This window comes from Zingiber officinale, chromosome 5B (assembly GCF_018446385.1).
Source record: "Zingiber officinale cultivar Zhangliang chromosome 5B, Zo_v1.1, whole genome shotgun sequence".
NCBI lineage: Eukaryota > Viridiplantae > Streptophyta > Magnoliopsida > Zingiberales > Zingiberaceae > Zingiber > Zingiber officinale.
Window position 1 is genome coordinate 130,621,108 of NC_055995.1, and position 26,311 is coordinate 130,647,418.

Consider the following 26,311-nt stretch of genomic DNA (forward strand, 5'->3'; position numbering starts at 1 on the left):
GGACTTTCCTTTGATCAAGTGGTTGGTGAACAATCGAAATCAGATAATCTAGAGGCTACACGGGCAAGGGGAAGCAAATATGACATTGCTGGTGTCGCTTGCTTGCGGGAAAAAAGTGGGACTTGAGTTTTTCAAGTCAAGGGGACATGTGGCAACTTGGGCATTGGTAGTTTGAAGGCTATAACTCATGCCAAAACACTGTTTTTTTTTGTGTGATTGCTCGCACATGGGAAGTTATGGATATCAGACAAATTACTATATGAGCCAAATAAGGTTTGTGCTCTATGCCGACTGCAAAATGAATCAAATGTGTATATCTTTTTTTGACTTCCCCATCACCCGGGACAAGGTTAAGAGATGGATATGTTAGGACCGATAGAGATAGGAGGGTGGATAGTTTATTTCGATTTCTTATTTGTAACATATACTTGAAGTTTAGAATGTTACAATGCTAACAACTTAATTTACTTAGTTTTCACCTCCTTGAGGTGACTAATTGATATAGGCACAACCCGTGTTGAAGTACAATATGAACCTTTAAAGTTCAAACAATCATAACTTTTGACTCGGAACTGAAATCAAGCTCTGTCAGTCGTCATGCGTGAAAACCTACATTTGTTAAGGGTGAAACTATAATTGTCAAATTTTCAGTCCCAAATCCCGCCGTTTGAACCCTTTTTAGGGCCTTTTTGCTAATTTTAGTAATTTTTATTTTTTTAGATATTTAGGTAATTTTCATATTTCTAGTATTTTTAGAGAGGATTTGTCTTGATCTGCATCTTGATTTGAGTTAATATCGCTAAGTTAATTACTTTCCTTTTCGTGTAAAAATATATTTCCTTTCTTTATAAGATTGAAATTAAGATATGTCAATTGTAATTTCTTTTCTTATTTGAGTTTTAGGTGGTGGTCAATATAAGAGTCATGTTTAAAAGTTGAGGGATCAATCCTCTAGAACTAATAAAAAGTTTCCTTTTTGGAGGTTCCTCTTCTTGTATTCTCCTCAATTTTTCTCTTCTTGTTAGCCCGCAGGATAATCACTATCCTGCCGGCGTTAGTTGGTATCAGAGCACAAGAAGGTCATCAACAGATCCAACAGCGGGTCGTCGTGGTCATAGTCACGATCGTAACAGTAGGCAGGCTTCAGCAGAGGAAGCTGAGCACCGTGGTCATAGCGTCCATGACATAATGACGATTGAGGATTTATAGAGGTAAGTTGCAGATTTAACCCAGCGTATGACAGCGCGAGATCTCGAAGATCATGAGATTTCATATCGTGGATCTGAGTCTTCTTTTGAGAACCCATATCACCAGCGAGACTCACCTCAGGAATGCTGTGAACGAGAGGAGTCTGCTCGAGACTTTGGAATTCGAGATCTGCCCGAATTTTCTGGTTCGTTATGAGTAGAGGACTTCACTGATTGGATCAACGAAGTACAACTGATCTTCGATTACAAGCAAGTTCCAAATCAGATGAAAGTGAAGTTAATTGCCATCAAACTCAAAGGACGAGCATCAGAATGGTAGGAACAGATACGACACTTTAGGGATAAACAAGGTAAATCCCAAATAACTGTCTAGGAAGATATGAAAGAAAATATGAAGGAATACTTCATTCCTTTCGCCTACACTCAGACTATGTTCTAGTGACTTCACTCATTAAGACATGGCGTAAGATTGGTCGATGAATATACAAAAGAGTTTTTACAGCTGGTGGCCCGAAATGACCTATCAGAGATAGAGGAGAAGTAGGTGGCACGTTACTTAGGAGGTCTGCGCTTGGCCTTGTAAGATGCCCTCAGTCTTCATTCACTCTCGATGGTGTTAGAGGTCTTTCAACGTGTACTGACGGCTGAAAGTCAACAAAATAGGAAACCAGTGGGGAGGTGACCAGAACAATCAGCTACCTCGCCCTTCAGAGTAGCAGCCACCGCAGCAGCCATCACAGTGACCACCGCAGCGGTCACCATATGTTTATTTTAAGGCCCTTATCAGATGTTATCAATGTGGTGAACAAGGACATATGACATACCAATACAAGAAGCCCTCTTCTACTGATCCGAAGGGTAAAAACTTGTTGATCGAGGAAAAAGTGATAGAAGATACAACAATAATTAGCGATCTGATGTATGAAGCATCTGATGAAGTGATTTATGGCGATAGCCATGAGACTTTGGTCGTTTATAAGAGTCTGCTGACTCCCAAAGGAAATTTGGGGGATGATTTATTGAGAACCAATATTTTTCATACTACCTGCACCATCACGGATAATGTTTACAAGATGATTATCGACAACAACAGTTGTGAGAATGTAATATCGGTAGAGGCTATCCAGAAATTACAATTGAAAATAGACCGTTATCTTAAATCCTATAAGTTATCTTGGTTGAATAAAAAAATGATGTAACAGTAGACCAGCAATGCCTCGTTTTCTTTTCAATTGACAAATATTTTAATAGTGCTTGGTGTGATGTGGTGGTCATGGATGCATATCATATATTGTTGGGATGACCTTAGCAGTATGATTGTAGTGTTGTTCATGATGGGCAAAAGAATACCTATACCCTTAATGTCAAAGGAAAAAAAATTGTGTTGGCACCTCGGCGGGAAGGAACTACTCTAATTTTGATAGCTAAAAATACTAATCTACTTTCTATATCCAGGTTTTTAGATGAAGTGGAGCAAGGAGTTGCATATGCAAAGCATTGCTCCAACCATGGACGTTGAGTTACCATCTGATGTACAAGAGCCGCTAGCGGATTTTGATAAGCTGATGCCGAAGGATCTTCCTTCTGGGCTATCACCTATGCGAGATATCTAACATCAGATTGACCTTGTTCAGGGGTCGAGTTTACCTAATCGACCAGCTTATTGCCTTTGCCCTAAGGAATTAGAAGAATTACAGTATCAGGTGATGGAGTTGCTGGAAAAGGGACACATCCGAGAGATCGTGAGTCCTTGTGCAATTCCTACCCTACAAGTATCGAAGAAGGATGACTCATGGCGTATGTGTGCCGATAGTAGAGCTATCAACAGGATTACAATGAAATACAGATTTCCAATTTCCCGCTTGGACGACATGTTGGATTAGCTATCTAGTTCTAAGATCTTCTCAAAAATTGACCTTAAAAGCGGATACCACCAGATCCGAATAAGGCCAGGTGATAAATGGATGACGACATTCAAGATGTAGCATGGGCTATATGAGTGGATAATCATGCCTTTTGGATTGTCCAATGCACCTAGTACCTTTATGAGGTTTATGCATTAGATCTTGTAGCCCTTTATGGGAAAGTTTGTGATGGTATACTTTTATGACATCCTTTGTCATAATAAGGGGCACTTTGGATATGATAAGACGTTGGCCCTCATCTCTATCAATTTCTATTTAGGGATGTGCAAAAAAACCGACAAACCGAAAATCGGACCGGAACCGGTAGCTTACCGGTTCTAGTTTACCGGTTAATTGGTTAACCGGTTTTAACCGGTTCCGGTTAACCGATTTTAACCGGTTTACTAGTTAGTTCCCGGTTTTGGATTTTTTTTACCGGTTTAACCTGTAAACCGGTAAAACTGGGTCATGTTTGATGTTACCCTAGAGCCTTTCCTCATTCAAGATCGATGCTGTTAATTCTATCCCATCTCTCTGCCTAATCAGCATACCCTTTCAGTTTCAAATATCAGTGTTTACACTCTTTATCCTTGCTTTCCATCATTCCAGGCTCTGGATGCCGCGTTTACTCATTACGATGCAGAACAACATAAGCATTCAACAAAAAATGGAGCCAAACCGAATGGTTTTGTTCAATAACAATATTTTTTTTCATCTGTACATTTAATTAAATTTTGATATAAACATATTCTTGGAGCAACTTTAAACCGAAGAGAGGAGAGAAGACTACACATCGACAGTTATGCTTCAGATGTTTATGGCACTTCCTGCATCCACAATAGGCCGGTGAATTTTTGAATCTGTTGGATCACTTGTCGCTTGGATTGGTTTTGTGCCATCATATTCTTTCTAGTTACACATTGTGCATGCTACTACATGTAACTCCATGTATCAGGATTATGACAAGGAAACAGTTATGTCACCCTTCCCCATGTATGTTTAGTTCATCGATCTACCGGTTCTCGGTTGGAACCGGTTAACCGACCGGAACCGGTTCAACCGGAACCGATAGAAGCCGATAAGATACCGGCCGGTTAACCGATTTTAAATAAATCATGATAAACCGGAATTAACCGGAACCAATAAACCGGTAAACCGGTTAACCGACCGGTTGAACAGGCCTATTGCTATTGGCCCAAGTTGACTAGTGATGTGGCTCACTTTGTTGATCGATGTTCTGTATGCCAGTGATCTAAGGGGGGTTCTAATCAATGCATGCTTGTACACTCCCCTACCCATTCCTGAAGCTTCTTGGCTCGATGTCAGTATTAATTTTGTATTGGGAATACCCCACACCCAACGAGCATCAGACTCAGTTCTTATTGTTGTTGATAGATTTTCAAAGATGGTGCATTTTGTAGCCTGTAGGAAGACTATGGATGTTTCTCAAATTGCCCATCCTTACTTGAAGGAGATCATACATTTACATGGCGTTCCTTGGTCTATTAATTTAGATTGAGATACCAAATTTATTAGTCATTTATGGAAGAGCTTATGAGGGAAATGGGGAACACGGTTAAACTTTAGCAGTGCTTACTACTCTTAGATAAATGGACAAACCAAGGTGGCGAATTAGAGTTTGGGTAATCTTCTGAGATGCCTTACAGGAACTAAACCAAAGTAGTGGTATTTGAGGTTACCTCAAGCAGAGTTTGCCCACAGCAGATTGAAAAATAGGGCCACGGGATTGAGTCCTTTTGAGATTATCTATGACTAGAATCCATTAGGAGTTCTAGACTTAGGCCCTATTCTACATGTAAGGTGAATTAGTCTTAAAGCAGATAGGAAGACAGAGCATCTTCGAGGTATTTATGAGCAGCTAAAACTAAAAAATTATGGAAAGCAATACTAAGTATAAGGCTCGGGTCGATCATCATTGTCGATAGGTACTTTTTGAGATTGGAGATTTTGTCTAGGCCGTATTGACTTGTAATCGTTTCCCTGTTGGAGAATATAATAAGCTAAAGGATAAAAAAATTAGACCATGTGAGATACTGCAGAATATTAACGACAATTTTACAAGTTGTGCTTTCCTAATAATATAAAGACTTCTAATATCTTCAACATGAAGCACCTAACTCCTTATTCGATGTATGCTAATGAGGTTAATCTAAACTTGAGGGCGAGTTCTTTTCAACTGGGGAGACTGATGCAGGCCTAATCCATGTTGAAGCATAATATGAGCCTTCAAACTTCAAACGGTCATAACTTTTGATTCAGGACTCAAAATCAGGCGGCTCTGTTTTTCGTCACACATGCAAAATTAAAAAACCTACATTTGTGATGGGTGAAACCATAACCATTAATTTTTTAGCCCTAAATTCTGCCATTTGAATCCTTTTCAGGGTCATTTTACTATTTTTAATAATTTTTTTTGTTGGTATTTAGGATAATTTTCATATTTCTAGTATTTTTTAGAGAGGATTTATCTTGATCCATGTCTTAATTTGAGTTAAAATCATTAAGTTAATTAATTTTCTTTTTGGGTAAAAATATATTTTCTTTCTTTACCAGATTGGAATTAAGATATGTCAATTATAATTTTTTTTCCTTATTTGAGTTTTATGTGGTGGTTTATATAAGAGCTATATTTAGATGCTGAGGAATCAACCCTCTAGAACTAATAAAAAGTTTCCTTTTTGAGGTTCCTCTTCTAGTTTTCTCCTTAATTTTCCTCTTCTCGTCAACCCGCAAGATAATCTCTATCCTGCCTGGCATCACTAATCTAAGGGCCCACACTAGCCGTCACAGATTCCACTATGAACTCTCCTTCTTGGACCAAACCGAAGGTGGAGAAATCCTTTACAATAAGCTTTCAAAGCTCTCAAAAGAATATAGCAACAAAGGAGAAGAAGAAAGGAGGTCAGATCCTCTGGTCCAGAAGATTCTGGACCAGAGGAGGCCCTGCATGTTCATTGGTGGGATGAACTGGACCCCATCTATTTAATAGGTGGGGTACAGTCTACCCATCCAATGAACATGCAAGGGTCCAGAATTGGTCCAGGAATCCTGGACCAGAGGATCCCGACCCAGAAGAAAGAAAAGATTACAAGTTTTTGACTTGGTTCTTCTTCTCTTGATTGCTTGAAGATTGAAGATGAGAACTTGGCTAGGAGAATAGTTGTAGAATCGCAATGGAACAGTGTTGTCGCTTTGTGCCTAAAATCTTCCTTTTGAGTGCTTCGAAATCTAGCTTTTTCTCATCTTTTTGTTGCCGTTAATCGATTAACCAAAATCTCAATCAATTACGGATTTTCTGATAGATTCGTTGAATGCTACCAACTTCATATCGACGAATGAGATTATTCCATTTTGAATCCCAATCGATTTGTATCAAACACTGATTGATTAGTCACCTTAATCGATCAGTCAATCGATTAGAAAACTTTCTATTTTCATAATGAAAACTTCTCAATTAATTAGCCAATAGATTGCTAATCTCACAATTGATCAGTCAATCGATATGAGACATTTCTGTTCTCAAGAAAAAAACATCTAATTGATCAGCCAATCGATTGGTAATCTCCCAATCGATCAACCAATCGATCTAAGACCTTTTTGTTCTCGCAAAGAAAGTGTCCTAGTCGATCAGCCAATCAATTGACAATCTCCTAATCGATATGAGACCTTTCTATTCTCATGAAGAAAGTGTCCCAATCAATCTTCCAATCGATTGGTAATCTCCCAATCAATCTGAGACTTTTCTATTTTCGCGAAGAAATCATCTCAATCGACTAGCCAATCGATTGGTAATCTCCTAATCGATTAACTAATCGATCACAGAGCTTTCTGTTCTAGTGATACATTCTTCTTAATCAATATCAGCTAATCGATTAATAATTTACAAATCGTTCAGCCAATCGATTGTGAAGCTCTTTGTGTGCTTGAATTTAATTACCAATCGATTGACAATTTTATCCAATTGATTGATACACTCTTTGGTTTCCAAGTTTTGGGTTTTAGCTCACCAATCGATTTGTAAACTTACTAATCAATTGGTGAACTCCAAAATAGAATTTTCACCCTAAAACCTTTAGCACACGCTCTCTTTGATCCCAAATACCTCATGCTAGATAAACCTCCTGTTCACTGAATTTTGTGTCCGGAGTTTCCTAATCTCTGGATCTTCATGCTAAGAATCTGGTCCCTGATCTTCTTGGACTTCTCTTACTTTGGCCATCTAGTCTTCTGACCTATGAGGACTTCTTCTAGCTAAGAATCTAGTCCTCGATCTTCTTGGACTTCTTTTGCCTTGCATCCGATCTTCCGACTTGTAAGGACTTCTTCTTTCCAAGAATCTAGTCCTCGACCTTCGTGGACAATCTTGTTGCGCAAAATTCTAAATCAAATTAAATCCAATGTATTAACCTAAACTTAAATAATTATCAATTATTGAAACTTTCAGGACATGATTATACTAACAGGATAGACATCAGATATGAGATCCGAACAATTGAAAAGTTATTCTAGATTTTAAGTTAGCACTACAAGAGCGGATGCCGCATTATAAAAGCAAGACACCTTGCTATTTTGAGCATGGTCTCTGTATTGTAGGAAGCTCGTAATAAATATCATTTTAAAGATCTTGGTCTTGATGTTGATAGGAAGTTTTATAAGCTACAGATATATGTGTATGGACTTATGGACTTTTAGTGATTGTAACTCATGATTGTATGTTGATTATAAATTGTTAGTGCTTTCTCTTGAGATATTTATAAATTCTTTATTTTTTGGGGGAGATAGAGAGAGGTAAAAAGGAAAGAGAAAAAAAACAAACTTATTTAACTTATTTAACTTGCTAAAAGATTATATTATTTATAAATATAACGAAGGAGTTGAGGATGTATTAATTTAGAAGAGGAATATAATTAAAAAAAAATTATTTTATTTTTTCTCATTGTCTTTTTTTTGCTAAAATTTGACTTAGTCTAAAAGTAACTTGGTGTCTTCCTACATTAAAGATATTATTATATTTTTTTAATACTAGATAATTTAATTCAGTATCGTAATTTAATTAACCACTATATTATTTTATCAAATTTGATTTGACAACGACCAAAATAATTTAGTTTTAAGTTGACAATGCAATTTGGTTATTTAGACTTCGTCTTAAGAAAGAAAGGCCGATGGAGTCTCCACTTTGACCTTAATATTATTATTATTTATAGGGATACAATTAACTAAAGGGGTGTGTCAATATTTAAAGGAATGACTCGACGTCGATGAACTTACCCTACATCCATGAAATTTTTTTGAAGGAGTTCCATGAAGATGAAGCAAATCCATAGAGAGTTCCACCGATTATGAGGAAATAATTCATCTATGATATTAAGGAAATCTTAGACCATAATCTTCATAATGAGAAAAAAAAAAGATAAAGAACAAAATTCTTAGTTTTTTGGAAGGGAAAACTTGACTAGGAGGTTACTTGCGAAAGAAATGTTACACTTCAACAATTCGAAAAGAAAATTGAGGTATAAATGTAGAAGCGTTCCATGAGGACATTGAGTTCTTTTGGTGGGGGAGGTTAGTTAGTCCCCTAATTCGATGGCAAGGCTGGGCATAAGGATTGGGTCGTTTCTCCTTTGACCTAGCCTATTGGGTATGTGTATAAGGAATGTCAAACAACGATAGGATTTATAGCAACACGCGGTTGTTATTCAAGCACAATTCAAGCAAGAAGTAGATTTGGATTATGATGAGAAGATGCGAGGATTGGACATGTTGACAACATTTAGCCAAGCAAATTTGCAAACAATGCGAGCGATGACTGTTAGATCTAAAATAATTTACATATCTCCATAATGATATGATATTGTCTACTTTGTTGATGCATCGTCCTTGGGTCAAGTTTGACTAGTTTGACTAATCTCAAGTTGACTCGAGCTTGAGTTTTGATGTTTGACAATATTTGAGGGAAAAGACAAGTAGGTTAAGGGATGACCAGATACTTGTTTGAGAAATTCCTAAATGAAGGTTGGATAATGGAAAGACCTAACTGGAAATTAGGCAGTGGAAATCCTAACTGGAGGTTAGACAATGAAAAGGTCCTAGTGAGTGAAGCTAGACAGTGGAAGTCCTAACTGGTGGTTAGATAATGGAAAATCCTTAGTAAGCGAAGCTTGGCAATGGAAGTCTTAGTGGAGCTAGGTAGTGAAGACCTAATTAGGAACTAGACAGTGAAAGTCCTAGTGGGGCTAGACGGTGAAGACCTAGTTGGGAACTAGACAATGAAAGTCCTAGCTGGGCTAGCTAAGAAAAAAGTTCAAGTGGATCAAAGGTTGATTGGATACTTGGTGAAAAAGTCCTGGTAGGTCAATGTTGACCAGATGCTAGGTAACGAAAAATCCCAATGAGTCAAGGATGACTTTGGAGTTGGACAAAAGAACCCTAAACTTGGGTTCAGAGTTTAGGGTTAGTCGATTAGCCTTAACCCAATCAATTAAGATAATCGATTGGAAGACTCTTTCATGAAGCATAGAAAAATATTGAATCGATTAGGCTAATCAATTCAGTATGACCCAATCGATTGGGGCAAATTTATTGGATGGTGTTTCATGAGCATGGAAAGATGGTGAATCAATTATGGTAGTCGATTTACCTTCCTTAATCGATTAGGCTAATCAATTGGGGTCTTTTTTGTGAAAAAATAAAGAGTGCGGGAATCGATTGGGCAGGTAGTTTTTTCTCATGAACAAAAAATTTCTAAATCGATTAGGACAATCAATTAGAATCTGCCAAATCAATTGGTATTACTCACCAATAGATTAGATGAGCGAAAGAGAGTCGTTCAGTAGGTTTTTAAATGATTGTTAGATTAGGGGTAAGCCTAATTTATTAGGAGGCATCAAAGTAACCATAGAAAAAGAGTTTCATGAAGAATTGAAGCAAGAGTTGTTCACGCCAGTTCTTATGAGTTTTGGAGTAAAGTGCTATTACATTTCCATCCACCAAGAGACAATCAAAAGTAAGAAAAGAGCAAACAAAGTAAGGTTCATGTTGTAAAGTCGTTTTCATTTTCCATTATAACCTAGTTTGCATTTCTTATTGTATTCTCATGCTCGAGCTTGTACAAGACTTCTTCGCCTCTAGGAAGGGGGTTTTCATAGTGCATCTGTGAGAATAAGAAGTGGACCCTTGAATTAGTCACCTCAAGAATGTGGATACTAAATAAAATGAAGTTGTTAGCATTCCATCAAGTTTTCCATTGCAAATCAAGTTCAAAGAAACGATCGAAGTTATTCACCCTTTTCTAGCTCTCTACATGTCCTAACACACTTTGGCCTAAGTCCTCATAGATGTATTTTTAGGTTCTATCCAAAAAGCCTTATACAATGGAGATATGTTTCATATTTTAAACTCATGATATTTTCCATGTATTTTCAATGTGTGACTTTGATTGTATTTCCAACAATCCTCCTCTTAAATAAAGGATCACCATTACTTTCATGATCTGAAACTCCCCTTAAGTATTCGGTCACTCTTGACCTGCTCTGGGTCTCCAGGAAAGCGTCCGGTCACTCTTGATCCATTCTGGGCCTCCCCTCAACATCTTTCTAGGTCACCTTATATGACATCTAGTCTGAACCATGACTCTGATACTACTTGTTAGGTCCAAAAGAATTCACATATCTCCATAATGGTATGATATTATCCACTTTGGGCTTAAGTTCTCATGAATTTATTTTTGGACTCTACCCAAAAGATTTCATACTAATGGAGATATTTTTTATCTTTTAAACTCATGATCTTTTTCATATATTTCCAATGCGAGACTTTAATTGTGTAAGTACCCCGTGGTAGTTTTGATGTGATTAACCAAGTAAAATTAGGTCATGTTGGTATTTAACCTTTGTGTCTAAGTGTGCATGAACTTAGGAGCATAGGAAGTCGAGCAAAAGATGTAGCTAGCAAAAAAGACGACATGGGAGAGAGCCGATGGACTTGGTGCGTCTGAGACACGAGGTATTGTGGAAGAGTAATCGGACAGACAAGAAGGAGGCGTGAGGCGTTTTCGAGGGACGAGAAGCTAGAGTGGAAATTTGCTTAAAGGTCAAAAAATGGGTTCGGGTGAGCCCTATTCCGGATGACGGAAATCACCCAAGCGAGCGAAGCCAAAGCAGAAGATCTGGACCATTGCGAGCAGAATTGGAGAGGAAGGCCGGGACGAAAAGTGAACAGAATGTTGACTTTCTGAATCTGGACACCTAGAGCAGGTTTCTATCCGAAATGTGACGTGGCACATTCCGTTGTGACGGGGATAAAAGTTTATCTTCCCAGGTGCCTGGAACCCTTCTAGGCTCCCCGACCATGACTATAAATACAGCCCTGGTCTTAGAAGCTAAAACAGAATACTTGTAATCATTTCTATTTCGATTTAGCTTTCTGATCTAGTACTTTAAGTGCTGTAAAAAGGCTTCTCCACCTGAAGGAGAGTTTAGTGAGCCTTCAACTTTCTTGGATTAACAACCTCTCTACTTATAACCAAGTAAACCTTGTTGTGTCTCTTCCTTTTTAGTATCTTATTTCTTTTATGCAAGTGTTGATTATTGTTAAACTATAAAGTCGATAAAGGTATTTTTGTATTTTTATTGTATAGGCTATTCATCCCTCTCTAGCCGGTCGCCAAATGGACCTATAAGTAGTATCAGAGCCCAACAACTTCAGGAGGACTAACCGCCGAACGAAGCACACGAGATGGCTGGACCGAGCATCTACCTACCAAAGTTCGAGGGGAATTTATGAGCTAGAAGAAAAGGATGGAGGTATTTTTTAAAACAGATTTCAATTTACTTTTAATAATGAAATTTGGTTTTATAACACCTGGGGATAAAGAAGAATACCAATGGACGAAAAAGGAGCAGGCCAACTTCGTGGCAAATGAAAAAGCAGAGTTCCATCTCCTAAGCGTCTTACCGTCACAGGAAGTCAATTGGATCGGAGCCTACGAGTTAGCAAAGGAACTATGGGAGAAATTCCTGAAACTATACGAAGGGACCTAGGAGGTGAAGCTTGTGAGACGGGATCCTGTTGATAGTTTTGATGTGATCAATCAAGTAAAGTTAGGTTATGTTGGTATTTAACCCCTGCGTCTAAGTGTGCAGGAACATAGGAGCACAGGAAGTCGAGCAAAAGACGCAGCTAGCGAGAAGGGCGGCATGAGAGAGAGCCAATGGGCTCAATGCGTTCGAGGTACGAGGTGTTGTGTAAGAGTACGTGGGTGGACGAGAAGGAGGCGCGCGACTTTTCGTAGGGATGAGAAGCTAGAGCGGAACTTTGCTCAAAACCCGAAAAATGAGTTCAGGTGAGCCCTATTTCATATGGCCAAAATCACTCAAGCGACCATAGCCGGAGCAAAAGACTCAGACCTAAACCCTGTTGTGCCTCTTCCTTTTTAGTTTCTTATTTCTTTTATGCAAGTGTTGATTATTATTAAACTATAAAGACGAGAGAGGTATTTTTATATTTTTGTTGTGCAGGCTATTCACCCCCTCTAGTAGGCCACCAAAGGGTCCTACAGATTGTATTCTCAACAATGACATGTGGTGAGCATATGTAATGCAACACGACAGATGGAGCAGCAAAGGGGATGTGTCATCTAATTTCGTCGAGCCGAGCTTGGGCTAAGCACAAGGCGTGCATGCCAACTTTTTGGCATGGTATCGAAGCACAAATGATATGGACAAATAATTTGTACATGTGTGATGGTAGTTGCCAAAATTGTCATGTAATCGCCAAACCAATTGATGCCTATGCATTATAAATAGACAAAGTTGGAAAATAGTAAAGGGAGAAGAATGTGTGAGTAAATATGTAAAGAGTCTATTTTGTAACCTTTTATTGCCTGAATAATATAAGTTGGGGGTTTTCTTGTATATTGTGTGTTGCTTGCTTGTCATTTTTGTAAGTCAAATTTGAGCAAGACATTCTCTTGCACTTTTGTAGTTCATTTGTAGGATGAATCAAGTGTGAGACTTAATGGTTGTGTAGAAAAATTTCTAAGGCAGATATTGACCATGTGACTATTGGTGCAATCAACCTCTGGTCCAACTTGACAAGGTTGATTAAACTTGAGTTGACTTTGATATTTGATTAGTATGTTAGTTGGATGTCAAGTAGGTCAACATTGATTGAATACTTTATAGTTGATCAATATGCTAATTTTATTGAGAGAAAAGTTAAGTCAAAATTGATCGAGTACTTGACAAGATATAAAAAGTCCAAGTGGGTCATGGTTAATCGGACACTTGAAGGTCAAAAGTTTAATAGAAAGTTGACAAGTGAGAAGTCCAAGTGGGTCATGATCAGTATTCGAACACTTGACGGTCGGAAGTCCACAGGAAATTGGCATGAGGTGTGCATCCTGACGTGATAGGATGCCAGACAAGGATGAAGCTCCATAGATTAAAGTTGATTGGATACTAGACAATAAGAAAGTCTCTACAGGTTAAGATTGATCAGATGTCGGACAAAAAAAATCCTAGTAGGTTGAAATCAAATAGATACCGAATAAGACAAGAATTCAACTTTGATAATGCTAAAACATAAGTATTAGTTAATTGATAGGTTATATCGATCGACTAATAACCTAAAATTTTAAAAAATAAGGTTACTATAGTAACTATGAATAGGATTTTGGTACAGTAAAAGTTGACTGATGTGTTTGATTAGTTGATTGTGTTGGGAATACAATCAAAGTCTCACATTGAAAATTCATATATTTTCTTGGTTACGCCTTTTGGGTAGAGCTCAAAAATAAATTCATAAGGACTTAGACCCAAAGTGGATAACATCATACCATTATAGAGAAAAATGAATTCTTTTGGTCCTAACAAGTGGTATCAGAGCCATGGTCTAGATCCAGCTATGTGGGTGAAATAGTGGCCTTAAATGAAGAAAGTGGGGGCTCCTAGGGGAATGAACTCTAAGTGAAAAGTTCAAGCAAGTTAAGGATGATCAGATGCTTGATGCAAATCCCAGAGGAGTGAATCCTAGGTGGTGAAAATTCTAAGCAGGTCAAGGGTGACCGGATGTTTGATGAAAATCTTGAGGGATTGAACCTTAGGTGGTGAAAAAATCTTAGAGGAGAGGAGTGACCGACAAGTTTCTTAAGGGGAGGGCCAAAGCAGGTCAATAGTGTGGATGCTTGAGGAGAGGTGGAGAACAAGTCAATAATTATCGGATGCTTGAAGAGAGACCCAGAGCAAGTCAAGGGTGACTAGATGCTTGAGGGGAGGCTTAAAGCAGGTCAAGGGTGATCAGATACTTGAGGGAAGACCCGAACCATGAGAATAATGATGATCCTTCATTTGAGGGAAGGATTGTTGAGAATACAATCAAAGTCTCACATTGAAAATACATAGAAAAGATCATGAGTTTATAAGATGAAAGATATCTCCATTGGTTGAAGTCTTTTTCTTAGAGTCCAAAAATAAATCCATGAGGGTTTAAATCCATATCATTGTTGAGATATGTAGATTCTTTTGATCCTAATAGATTGATGGTATTGTTGCAACATAAGAAGCTTCAAAACTCGACTATTTATGATCAATTGATTGATAGAGTGTATCAATCAACTAATATCATTGTTCTGGTAAATAGAGAGTTCAAAACTCAACTGTGAGATTCATCTGATTAGGGAACAGTTGATTAATGGTAATGGACAGCCGACTGATGCCAAGATGGATGGAGCCGTTGAGTTGGAAGGTTAGAGCAACGTTCAAATTTATAGTGGAATATCAATCGATTGATGAGTAAAATCAATTGATTGATAGACGAAAATTAGCCCGACATCAACCCTATAAAAGTGGGTTTCGAGGAAGATCGAACAAGCCGGATATTGGAGGTTTGAGGATAAAATGCTAGTGCATTTCTATGTAGGGATCTAGCGCGCTAAACATGCTTAAGCGCAGCGAAAAATTAACTAGATCATCTCCAGAAGATCCATGAGAAGGAGAAAATAATCATATACTAAGTTTTACATGAGAGGTATACCTTTGTTGCGTGCCCTTCACAATCCCGACAACAACTTTTTCTTTGGATGCAGATCTTAGCGTGATCAAGCATCCGCGCCTCTACGGTATCCACACGAACACATCCTTCATTCGTCACACGAACGAAGCCTTCGAAGAAGAACCACCTTCATGGTGCTAGCCACTCATGGAGGTTCGGCCAAGAGCAAAAATCACCCAAGGAGGAAGAAGAGGGAAGATTAAGAGTCACACTTTTCATTTTTTTCCATCTCTTTTAAAAATTCATTCCAAAAGCCTATTTATATTCATCCCATGAATACCAAGGATTTTTGTCTCTTTGTATTCTTCTTAATGGGTTGGATTATTATATTGGATTAACCATTAATCCAATAACTCAATAAGTCTAACCCATTGAGTCTAACCTATTAATCCAATATGACTAATTCGGATTGGACTCAATCCAATGAGTGAGTTCATTTGAGTTTAATTCAATGAGTAACCCAAAAAGTCTAATCATCTTATAATTGGCTCTTAGGGCTAATTACTATCATTCTAAACCAATAAGATCAACCAACAACGTTCAAAAGTAAAATTCATTGTTGTAATACATTTTACTTACATTGCTTATTTCTATTTGTATCTTTTTTTGTATTCGCATTGCTTGTGCAAGACAGATTTGTAAGAGACTTTGTTGCCTTCAAAAGATATTTGAAAAGGAGAAAGATAGTAGTGATAGTCGTTAGGATTAGACTTTAGGTGTAGTCTCCTTGGAAGAACCAATTAAAATAGTTTGTATTGTGCTTGTGCCTCTTGTGTATTGCTTACTTGTTTCCATTGTGTACTAATAAATTGTAGACAAGCACACAAAATTGAGATAAAGCGATGGGAGCTATTTACCTTCCCTCTAGCTCGTACGGGTCCTAATAGCGTGACAAAACAAAAAGGTGATTCGCTCGCTCTCAGCGCCCCTACGAACCTATTCCTAGGGCTACACGAAAGAGGTAAATTATGAGTGACTACTAGTTATTAGTGTAATGACTAAGGCATGAAGGAAGATATACTCAGATACGCTGAATTTTAATCTCATGACCTAATGATGTGATAATATTTTATGTTTTAACTATCGTATCGTCCTTAGAGGAAAAAAAATAATGACAATTAGCTTGTGTATCGTGTTTAAATTAAGTAAGAAGAGAGAAGTAGAGAAATAGAAAAAATAGAAAGAGATAAATATTACCTTAATTAATTTACCAAAAAATTACATTATTTACAGATATTATATTGTATGATCAACAATATTAATTGCTAATTAATAAAAATTATTTATTCTACCAATTACTTTCTTTTATGAATAATAATTTAAGTTGAGAGAGTAATCTCTAATTAATAAAAATTTTACCCTTTATGATGGTTAATCGTGGTAAATGTTCCGTGTTTATTTATTTATTTATTTTTTAGTCTTTTGGTATGGAATAATATGAATACATCATATTAAAAATTAATTAATTTTTAATAACAATAATAGCCTCAATACCTCTTCAAACCTTTTGTAAGGCAGTGACAATGTCTATGCTAACATCCTTCAATGACAATGGAGGTTTTGAATTTAAAATAATTAACTTCTAAAACTCTTATCATAGTTGATACATAATTTGTTTCAATGCATGTGTGCGAGTTGGATTTTCAAATTTATTTATTTTTGGATCAATAAAACTCTAAATTATTTTAAATAATTAAAAATAAATTTCAAAATTTTAGTTATCGATTTTTAAAATTTAAAATTAAGAATTAATTCTCGATCGGCACTTGTAATTCGTGGACCTGTCTCATGATATATATATTATTTAAGGCTGTCTTCAAATCCGACATATCGTTGAGAGACTCCCAAAAAGCTTTTGGTGATCGTGGTCAAACCGGACACATAGACAGCGCGTCATCCAACCTATTGAAGATGTAGTTCTACCTAATGAGGTTGTCGTCATGCACAAAAGTCTTTTTATACAAAATTAGTTAATCTGTCCTTCACTTGAGGTCATCTTTGGATATACATGACAGGAACGTGCCTTGATAAGAACTTGACAATACATCTCATGAAATTGATCCCGAGAATTTCTTGTTGGACAATCTTACTGCTCAAGAATGTTATCGGATTTGAAGTTACAAAATTGACATTTCGATTTTATGTTAAGTTGACTTCAATTGATAATCTCAAATTATGAGATTATCAGATTGGGTTGGTTAGGCTGAGCAATTGGATTGACCAAGCTGCCAAAAACCATCCTGGCCAAGTTGCCTAGTGCCCGAGTTGCTAAGTGCTCGAGCAAGGTTGAGTTCCGTCTTGGCCGAGGGTCGAGCCAATCTAGTAGTCACCTGTTGGACTTGTTGGTTGCTACTCAGAAAACCTAGAGGTTCCACTGTACAAAAATTTTGTACAAAGGTCTGAACCTTTTCCTAGCTACCATGTGTTCTTTTAAATTAAATTTTGAATCGCCTGCGGAACTTAACACGTTTGATCCAAAACTTAATCTATTTGTTCTTTTAGGTTTAGACTTGGATCTCCTGCGAAACTTAACACGTTTGATCCAAATCACCTAAGTTATTAATTCTATTAAATATTAATTTCCATAATTGGTTCCCAGTACTGACGTGGCGAGGCACATGATCTTCTTGGATATGGGAGCAACCACCACCGACTAGACAAAACCTTTTATGGAAAGCTAATATTTAATTTCCTAAAATAACTTTAGGTCAACCGAAAAGAACAATCAAATCACAAGGAAAAGAAAAACAAAAGAACACTATATCGAAAATAAATTCGAAACACTAAAATCGTATGCCTCTTGTATTTGGTATTATTTCCAAAAATAACTAGTATGATGCGGAAAGGAAAAATACTAGTTATACCTTTTAGAAAGACCTCTTGATCTTCTATCGTATTCCTCTTCTAACCTCAGACGTTGTGTGGGCAACGATCTTCCGAGATGAGAACCACCAAGCACCTTCTTCTTCCTTGCAAGTTTCGGCCATCAAAACATCTTCTAGGATGAAGAGGTTCGGCCACCACCACCATGCTCCAAGGGATGCTAGAAACAAAGCTTTCTTTCTCTCCTTCTTCTTCTTCTTCTCTAAACTTGATCTGGCCACCATATGAGTCTCCACAAGAAAGATGAGGTTCGGCCATCAAAGAGAAGAAAGGAGGAGAGGATGGCCGGCCACACCAAGGAAGAAAAAGAGAGAGGAAAAATAATAGAGTTGTTAACCATGAAGGCACCTCTACCCTCTCTTTTATAATCCTTGGTCTTGGCAAATAAGGAAATTTAAATAAAAATTTCCTTAATTCTTTTGCCATTGATAAGGAAAATTTATTTAATTAAAAATAATTTTTTTCTCATCAACAATGCGGCCGGCCACTTTAAACCAAGCAAAGTAAATTTAATTCAATCAAGAATTAAAACTTTCCTAATTTGTTTCCGGAAATTTTATAAAAAATTTCTCTAATAATTTTTCCCTTCATGATGATTAATAAAAAGGAAATTTTATAAATTAAAATATTTCTTTTAAACATGTGGATAAAAAGAAAGTTATCTTTAAAAATTAAAATATCTTCCAATCTACAAATAAGGAAAGATATCTAATCTTTTCTTAATCTTTGTAGAAGCTTTATAAAAGAGATATTTAATTTTTAAACTCTCTTTTAAATCATGAAATTAAAAGGAAAGTTTTTACCAAAATTAAAATCAACCTTTTAATCTACAAATAAGGAAAGAGATTTAACTCTTCTCTTAATCTTTTGTAGAATCTCATAAAAGGAAAGATTTAAATTTTTTAAACTCTCTATTAAATCATGTTATCCACATAAGAAAAATTTTAAAAATAAAATTCCTTTTTATTTTAATAGGGCCGGCCACCTAAGCTTGAGTTCAAGCTAGGGCCGGCCACATGAATTCACACATGAACCAAAACATGGCCGGTCCTAGCTTGGTCTCCAAGCTAGCTTGGCCGGCCCCCTATAGGATGGGTAAGAAGGTGGGTATAGGTGGGTATAGTACTCTATAATCAAGAGGCTATGATAGGGACCGAGAGGAGGAATTGGCTTTGGTCTCCCGATAAAATTAAGCATCCCGTGTTCGCCCCAACTTAATTTTATCAATAATAATTCATTCCACTAGAGAATTATTATTGAACTACCGCACCAATCCCAAATTACATTTTTGGGCTCCTTCTTATTATGAGTGTGTTAGTCTCTCTGTGTTTAAGATAACAAATGTCCACTAATTAAGTAAGTTACTGACAACTCACTTAATTAATATCTAGCTCCAAGAGTAGAACCACTCAACTTCATCGTCATGTCGGACTAAGTCCACCTGCAGGGTTTAACATGACAATCCTTTTGAGCTCCTCTTGGGGACATTCTCAACATAGTATCTCTAGGACACAGTTTCCTTCTATAATCAACAACACACACTATAAGTGATATCATTTCCCAACTTATCGAGCTTATTGATTTATCGAACTAAATCTCACCCATTGATAAATTAAAGAAATAAATATCAAATATATGTGCTTGTTATTATATTAGGATTAAGAGCACACACTTCCATAATAACTGAGGTCTTTGTTCCTTTATAAAGTTAGTATAAAAGGAATGAACTCAAATGGTCCTACTCAATACACTCTAAGTGTACTAGTGTAATTATATAGTTAAGATAAACTAATACCTAATTACACTACGACCTTCCAATGGTTTGTTCCTTTCCATCTTGGTCGTGAGCTACTGTTTATAATTTATAAGGAACCGATAACATGATCTTCTGTGTGTGACACCACACACCATGTTATCTTCAATATAAATTAATTGAGCAACTACATTTATCATAAATGTAGACATTTGACCAATGTGATTCTTATTTCTAGATAAATATTTATACTAAAAGCTAGGCTTTTAGTATACATCCTAACAGGACTATCGAGTGGACTTCCTGTCCCAAGTCCAAGTAGGATGCTCGAGTAGTATGCTACTCATAGTTTCCTCAAGATGTATTCATCTCCTTGGAGGATGTATATTTCTTAGGATATAACGAGAAAATTACATAAACAATTAAGCATATACCCGAATGCTATTGTGGGTAGATATCTCAAGTGGAGTGCATGTTATTAAGAAGGAAGTGAGGGGGAATAAAGGTAGAAGAATTTATGTGATTCTGTGTCTGCCTTTCTACTCAAGGTCACAACATTCTTATATCTAGGAGTACATAACATTAAATGGTTGAAACGCCAACCACAGGCACTCAGGCAGTTACGGATACGCCATTAACATCCGATCATTTTAGATTCGGTACATTAATACATCCGTTATGTAACTGAGCATGTAATAAAATAAAATTCGAATGGCAAAACGTTAGTTGATTCTTGCTCGAGCAAATTTTACCTACATCGGTCCTGCATTCGATCGTGCAAGTTGAGCTTGCACACGAATCACCTTTGATTTAGTACAATTCAAATCCTGAATTTGTATCCCTTATATATATACACTATCAATTACAACACCTGGGAGGATATCATAAGTCATATATATATATATTATCAATTGCAACACTTGGGAGGATATCCGGACTTATGAGAGTCACCTATAAATGTGTTGAATAAAGATGTACAAAAGTTATAGTGTAACGATATGCTACGAATCGTTCATTGTGAAAAGGTCCGCAACCAATTTTTCGGATGCATGCCTAGAATTAATCCATGCACCTTGATTTATTTTTTTTATTATTCTTTAAATATTTAGTTGAGACACCGGATTTAATCCAGACATCTCGATTTTTTTTTATTTTTATAAATAAAAAATTTCTTAAATTTTAAATCTAAAATATCCTAAATACATATATTATATCCCATGAACACAAAATTATTTATCTTGAATACTATAACAAAAAGGGAAGCCTGGACCTAGAAGAAAATCATATTAGCTAAAACCCATTATAACCCAACGCCTAAATTCTAAAATCTAAAAACCTAAATATATATAATATACCCCGTGAGCATCTAAAATTTTTAATCTTAGTACTATAATCCAAGAGGGGAGCTTGAAACCTAGAGGAAAAATCTTATTGACTTAAACTCGTTATAACCCAACTCTTAAATCCTAATATTTTAAATTCTAAATACATATAATATATCCTAAAATAAAAAAAAAATATTGAAGGAGTCCAGGCACCTAGGCCATGTCACCCACGAGCATTTGGATCAATTCTAGACAACCCGAATCAAGTACGGATGAATCCATATATATCTATATATCCTAAGCATCGTTCCCTACCGGATAGTTCGTGATATATTTTTTTTTTTGAAATGTTTGGTCGAGGATTTAAATCCAAACACCTCAACTTTATTTATTTATTTTTTAAATTTTAAAAATAAAAAATTTCTTAAAACATCCTAAACACATATATTATAACCTGTAAGCATTTAAAATTTTTTATCTTGAATACTATAACCAAAGAAAAAAATATAAACCTTTGAAAATTTTTTTTATTAGTTTAAATCCATTATAATCCAACTCCTAAGTCCTAAAATCTTAAATCTAAATACATATAATAGGACATTTAACATTTTTAATTTTAAACACTATAATTCAAGAGGGAAGCCTGAACCCTAAGAGAAAATCTTATTGGCTCAAACCCATTATAACCCAACTCATAAATTTTAAAATTTTGAACTTTAAATATATATAATATATCCCTTAAATAAAAAAAAATACTTAGATGAATACAGGTGCCTAGAATCATTCTAATTGTGGCAAAAGATGAATACGCTCGCCCCGAGCACCCTCGCCAACCCGTCCCAAGGTCAATACGGAGGAGGTAAATCATGGGCAACTACTAGCCTTTGGAATAGTGACTTGCACATAGAGGAGGTATTTAACTCGGCTTTGTCGAGATTCGAACCTCAGACTTTATTATGACAACACCTCATGTGCTAACTACTAGATTCATCCGAGAGGACGCCTAAAATCATTCCAAGCGCTTATACAAGTTTTCTTACGGACGTCTCGATTAATTCTAGATGCCCCGAGTGAAGTCCGAACTTATTCCAGATGCCTCGAGTGAAATCCGGACGAATCCCTAGCCAAAGGTATATATAAAATCTTGAGCCATAAATACATTTAATATATCAACAAATAAATAAAAAATTAAGATGTATGAATTTGATCAAGGTAAAAATAAAATCCTAAGGCACCTTAAATGCGTACGAAGGTAAAAATAAAATCCTAAGGCACCTTAAATGCGTACGAATCCATAAGAATAAATCTACAGCAGAGAAACTCTCTCAGTCTCAGCTCTATATATATATATATATAGAAATGATATATAGAGAGAAATGATATGCTCAGCGAATGCAAAGCACGAAACGCTCAGCGAATGAGTCAGCACTGCTTACGTGGAGAAAAAAAAACAATAAACAAGAAACAGAGTCAAACAGCCAGCACTAAATCGCACGGACTCAAACAGCAAGCCCTAAATCTAATCGCTGCCTCCCTCCTCCTCCACTGTCGCCGCTCCCATCGCTGCCTCCCTCCTCCTCCACTGTCGCCGCTCCCGTGTCTTCTCCTTTCTCCTCCACCTGCAACGCGACGCGGCTCGGCTTCGCCCCACGGCCGCGGGAATCGCTGCCTCTCCCTTCTCCTCCACTGTCGCTTCTCCTTTCTCCTCCACCTACGACGCGACGCGGCTCGGCTGCGTAAGGTAGGTTGTGTAAGCAAATATGCTTCCCTTATATTGCTGTCACTGTTGAAGTTACTAATTTTCCGTAGTTCTTTTAAAGCTACTATAGCTCTTCCTGACCTTTAACAATGTTGCTCGACAATGGTGATGATTGAACAATTCATGAACTTTCTTGTCTATTTTTGATGAACCAACATGGATGAATAGACATAGCAGAATCTATTACCTTTAAGATTTCTTTCTATGCAAAGAGTTTTCAATGTATTGGAAGTGGATTCATTCATTGTATCTTCTCCTGTATTTTAGTTAAATTTCATGATTTATTATCCTGCTTAAAGCGGAACCTTGATTGATACTTTGTTGTTTCTTCACAATTCCGACTCATAGTTCTCATTTCAGTTTTCTTAATGGTGTTCTTAAACATTTCTTTGTGCTATTATTTATTTATGTTTGCTAATAACTATTTTGTTTGAATTTAGGTTATAAAATTGTTATGGAGCAAGAACTATTAATTGAGGGTGATGTGCAAGTGTTGGGTGATTCGTCAAGCTCAAATACAGTTGATGCTCCACAAGTTGGGATGTATTTTTCATCTGAAGAAGAAGTCCGTGCTTTTTACAAATCATATGCCCAAGGTCTTGGTTTTGGTATTTCAAAGTTGGGTTCCAAAAAAGGAGATGATGGTCAGATAAAGTATTTTTCATTCGGATGCTCTAAAAATGGTAAGACCGTTCCTAGAGTGAAAAATTCCTTTTATCCTAGAGCTTGTAGCAAAACAGATTGCAAAGCAAAGATTAATATTACAGTTCAGAATGATGAATTATGTGTCATTACTAGTATTCAACTAGAACATAATCATGCATTAAGTCCAAGGAAGTCAAGACATTTTAGATGCAATAAAGTGTTAGATTCCCAAACTAAGAGGAAATTAGAGTTGAATGATCAAGCGGGAATAACTTTGAGTAAAAGTTTTCAATCATTTGTTGTTGAAGCTGGTGGTTATGAAAATTTATCGTTTGATGAGAGAAAGTGTAGAAATTATGTGGCTGAAGCTCGGAGATTAAGGCTTGGGAATGGTGATGCAGAAGCCTTGAATAATTACTTTTGTCGTATGCAATGTAGAAATTCAAATTTCTTTTATGTAATTGATGTAGATGAAGATTCTCGCATAAGAAATATATTTTGGGCTGATGCAAGATGTAGGGCTGCATGTGATTCTTTTTCTGATGTCGTTACATTTGATACCACATATCTTACTAATAGTTATGATATGCCATTTGCTCCGTTTGTTGGAGTAAATCATCATGGTGAATCTATATTACTTGGTTGTGGTTTGATATCTAAAGAAGATTCAGAAACTTTCATTTGGTTATTTAAATCATGGTTGGCATGCATTAGAGGAAGAGCTCCACGAGCTATTATTACGGATCAATGCAAAGCCATGGAAATTGCAATTCTTGAGGTATTTCCGGACTCTCATCATCGGTTATGTCTTTGGCATATTATGAAAAAACTTCCAGCTAAGTTTAGTAGTCATGCCGATTATAAGTTGATAAAGAGAAACTTGAAGAATATTGTTTATAATTCTTTGGCATCTACAGAATGTGATAGCAACTGGAAAAAATTTATCAAAGAATTTAACTTGGAGAAAAATGATTGGTTGAATTCTTTATATGAAATTCGTCATAAGTGGATGCCTGTGTATGTGAAAGATAAATTTTGGGCAGGGATGTCGACAAGTCAAAGAAGTGAAAGTATGAATGCTTTTTTTGATGATTATGTTCATTCAAAAACAACTTTGAAGCAGTTTGTTGAACAATATGACAATGCTTTGAAAAGCAAGATTGAAAAGGAAGATAATTCTGATTTTGCATCTTTTAATTCAATAATTCCGATTATCGGTGGCAATCCAATTGAAAAGCAGTTTCAAAGTGTTTACACTAACAAGATATTTAAGTTGTTTCAAAATGAACTACGAGGTTTGATGTTTTGTAATACTTCATTTATGAAGGAAGAAGGATCAACATTGTTTTTTGAGGTGATGGAAACTGTATATGGAAAAGATGGAACAACTCCAAAAGAGATTTCCTTTTGGGTACAATATAGTGAGTTACAATGTGAGATGAAGTGTTTGTGTCGTCTCTTTGAGTTTCGTGGAATTGTGTGTAGACATTTGCTTTCTGTTTTGGTAAAAAGAAAAGTCACTACAGTTCCAGAAAATTATATTTTGGAACGATGGCGCAAAGACATTAAACGTGGATATCAAGGAATCACTAATATTTATGATGATTCTTCTCAGCATGCAGAGGAAAGACGAAGATATAATAATCTTCAACCATTGTTACAGGAAGTGGGACAACTTGGGTCAAAAAATGATGAGAGATGTTTTGTTTTAATAGGGATATTAAAAGAAGCAAAAAAAAAGTTTATGGATACCAATATTGGCGATTCATTGGATGGTATTCAGGATAGCAACATAATACATGAGGAATCAAGAAATGAGAGCAAAAAATTTCATAGCCCACTGAAAGTAAGGTCTCGTGGACGTCCACCCACGAAAAGAAAACAATCCAAAATTGAACAAATTGAGAAAAGGGCAAAGGCAAAGTCTCGAAAAAAGGTTTGGTTTGTATATTTGGGTGTAATTTGTTACTTTGATGTTATGTTATATTGATAATTTGTATAAGTACATTTGTCTACAGGGTTCTATAATTGATAGAAAGCAAGATGACTTATCAAACATTGAAGAAATTGATAAATCTGCAGGTTTGATTGTAGATTCTTCATTTATTGTATTTCCAGTTTTTTTTGTTAAATCTAAGTGACGATTCTATTCTTATAGAGAGTCAGAGATTGTTTAGATTGGATAAAGAACTGTTGGTTCCTAATGATGTTGTTCAGGTATCATTATTGCTTCTTTCATTGTAAACTTTCTAATGTTTGACATATTACCATCATGTAGCCCTTCTATTATCGGTAACTATCATGTAGCCTCATTCTTTGTATCAAAATTCTGTGTTTTCTATGTAACATTTGGTTTGGAAAGAAAATATTCAAGTGTGTGGATATATGTGCAGACAATGGAGAGAACAAGGTCTTTTGAGAAGCCTATTGATTTGTTACAAATGCATGCTGATTTGTTGAAGGTATCTTCTCTTATCTAGAAAGATACAAATTTTAAAAAGAATTTTTCACACTCCTTGGCTTGATGGTAGATGCTCATGATTCTCTATTTGTTCCAGGAAGGCAAAAGTGCAAAGATGAATTTTGATTAATGATTATCCAGATTATGCTGCTACTGGAATGTAATAGAAGATTGTAATGCATGGAGATGAAGTATTCCATGAAGACATGATAGTTAAAATGCTGCTACTGGAATGTAATAGAAGATTGTAATGCACTTGAACTTTTAAATTTTGTGTATTTAGAGTTTGAAATGAAGCATA

General features: G+C 36.2%; 1 protein-coding gene across 1 annotated transcript; it reads left to right on the top strand.

The window, feature by feature from the left end:
* Nucleotides 1-2,023: 2,023 nt before the first annotated feature.
* On the top strand, nucleotides 2,024-26,140 carry LOC121987052 (protein FAR-RED IMPAIRED RESPONSE 1-like). Its single transcript, XM_042540959.1, has 7 exons — nucleotides 2,024-2,311; nucleotides 3,722-3,797; nucleotides 23,345-25,485; nucleotides 25,568-25,631; nucleotides 25,708-25,766; nucleotides 25,943-26,011; nucleotides 26,108-26,140. Exons 1-7 carry the CDS (start codon nucleotides 2,024-2,026, stop codon nucleotides 26,138-26,140), a joined length of 2,730 nt encoding a protein of 909 aa, XP_042396893.1.
* Nucleotides 26,141-26,311: the final 171 nt, after the last annotated feature.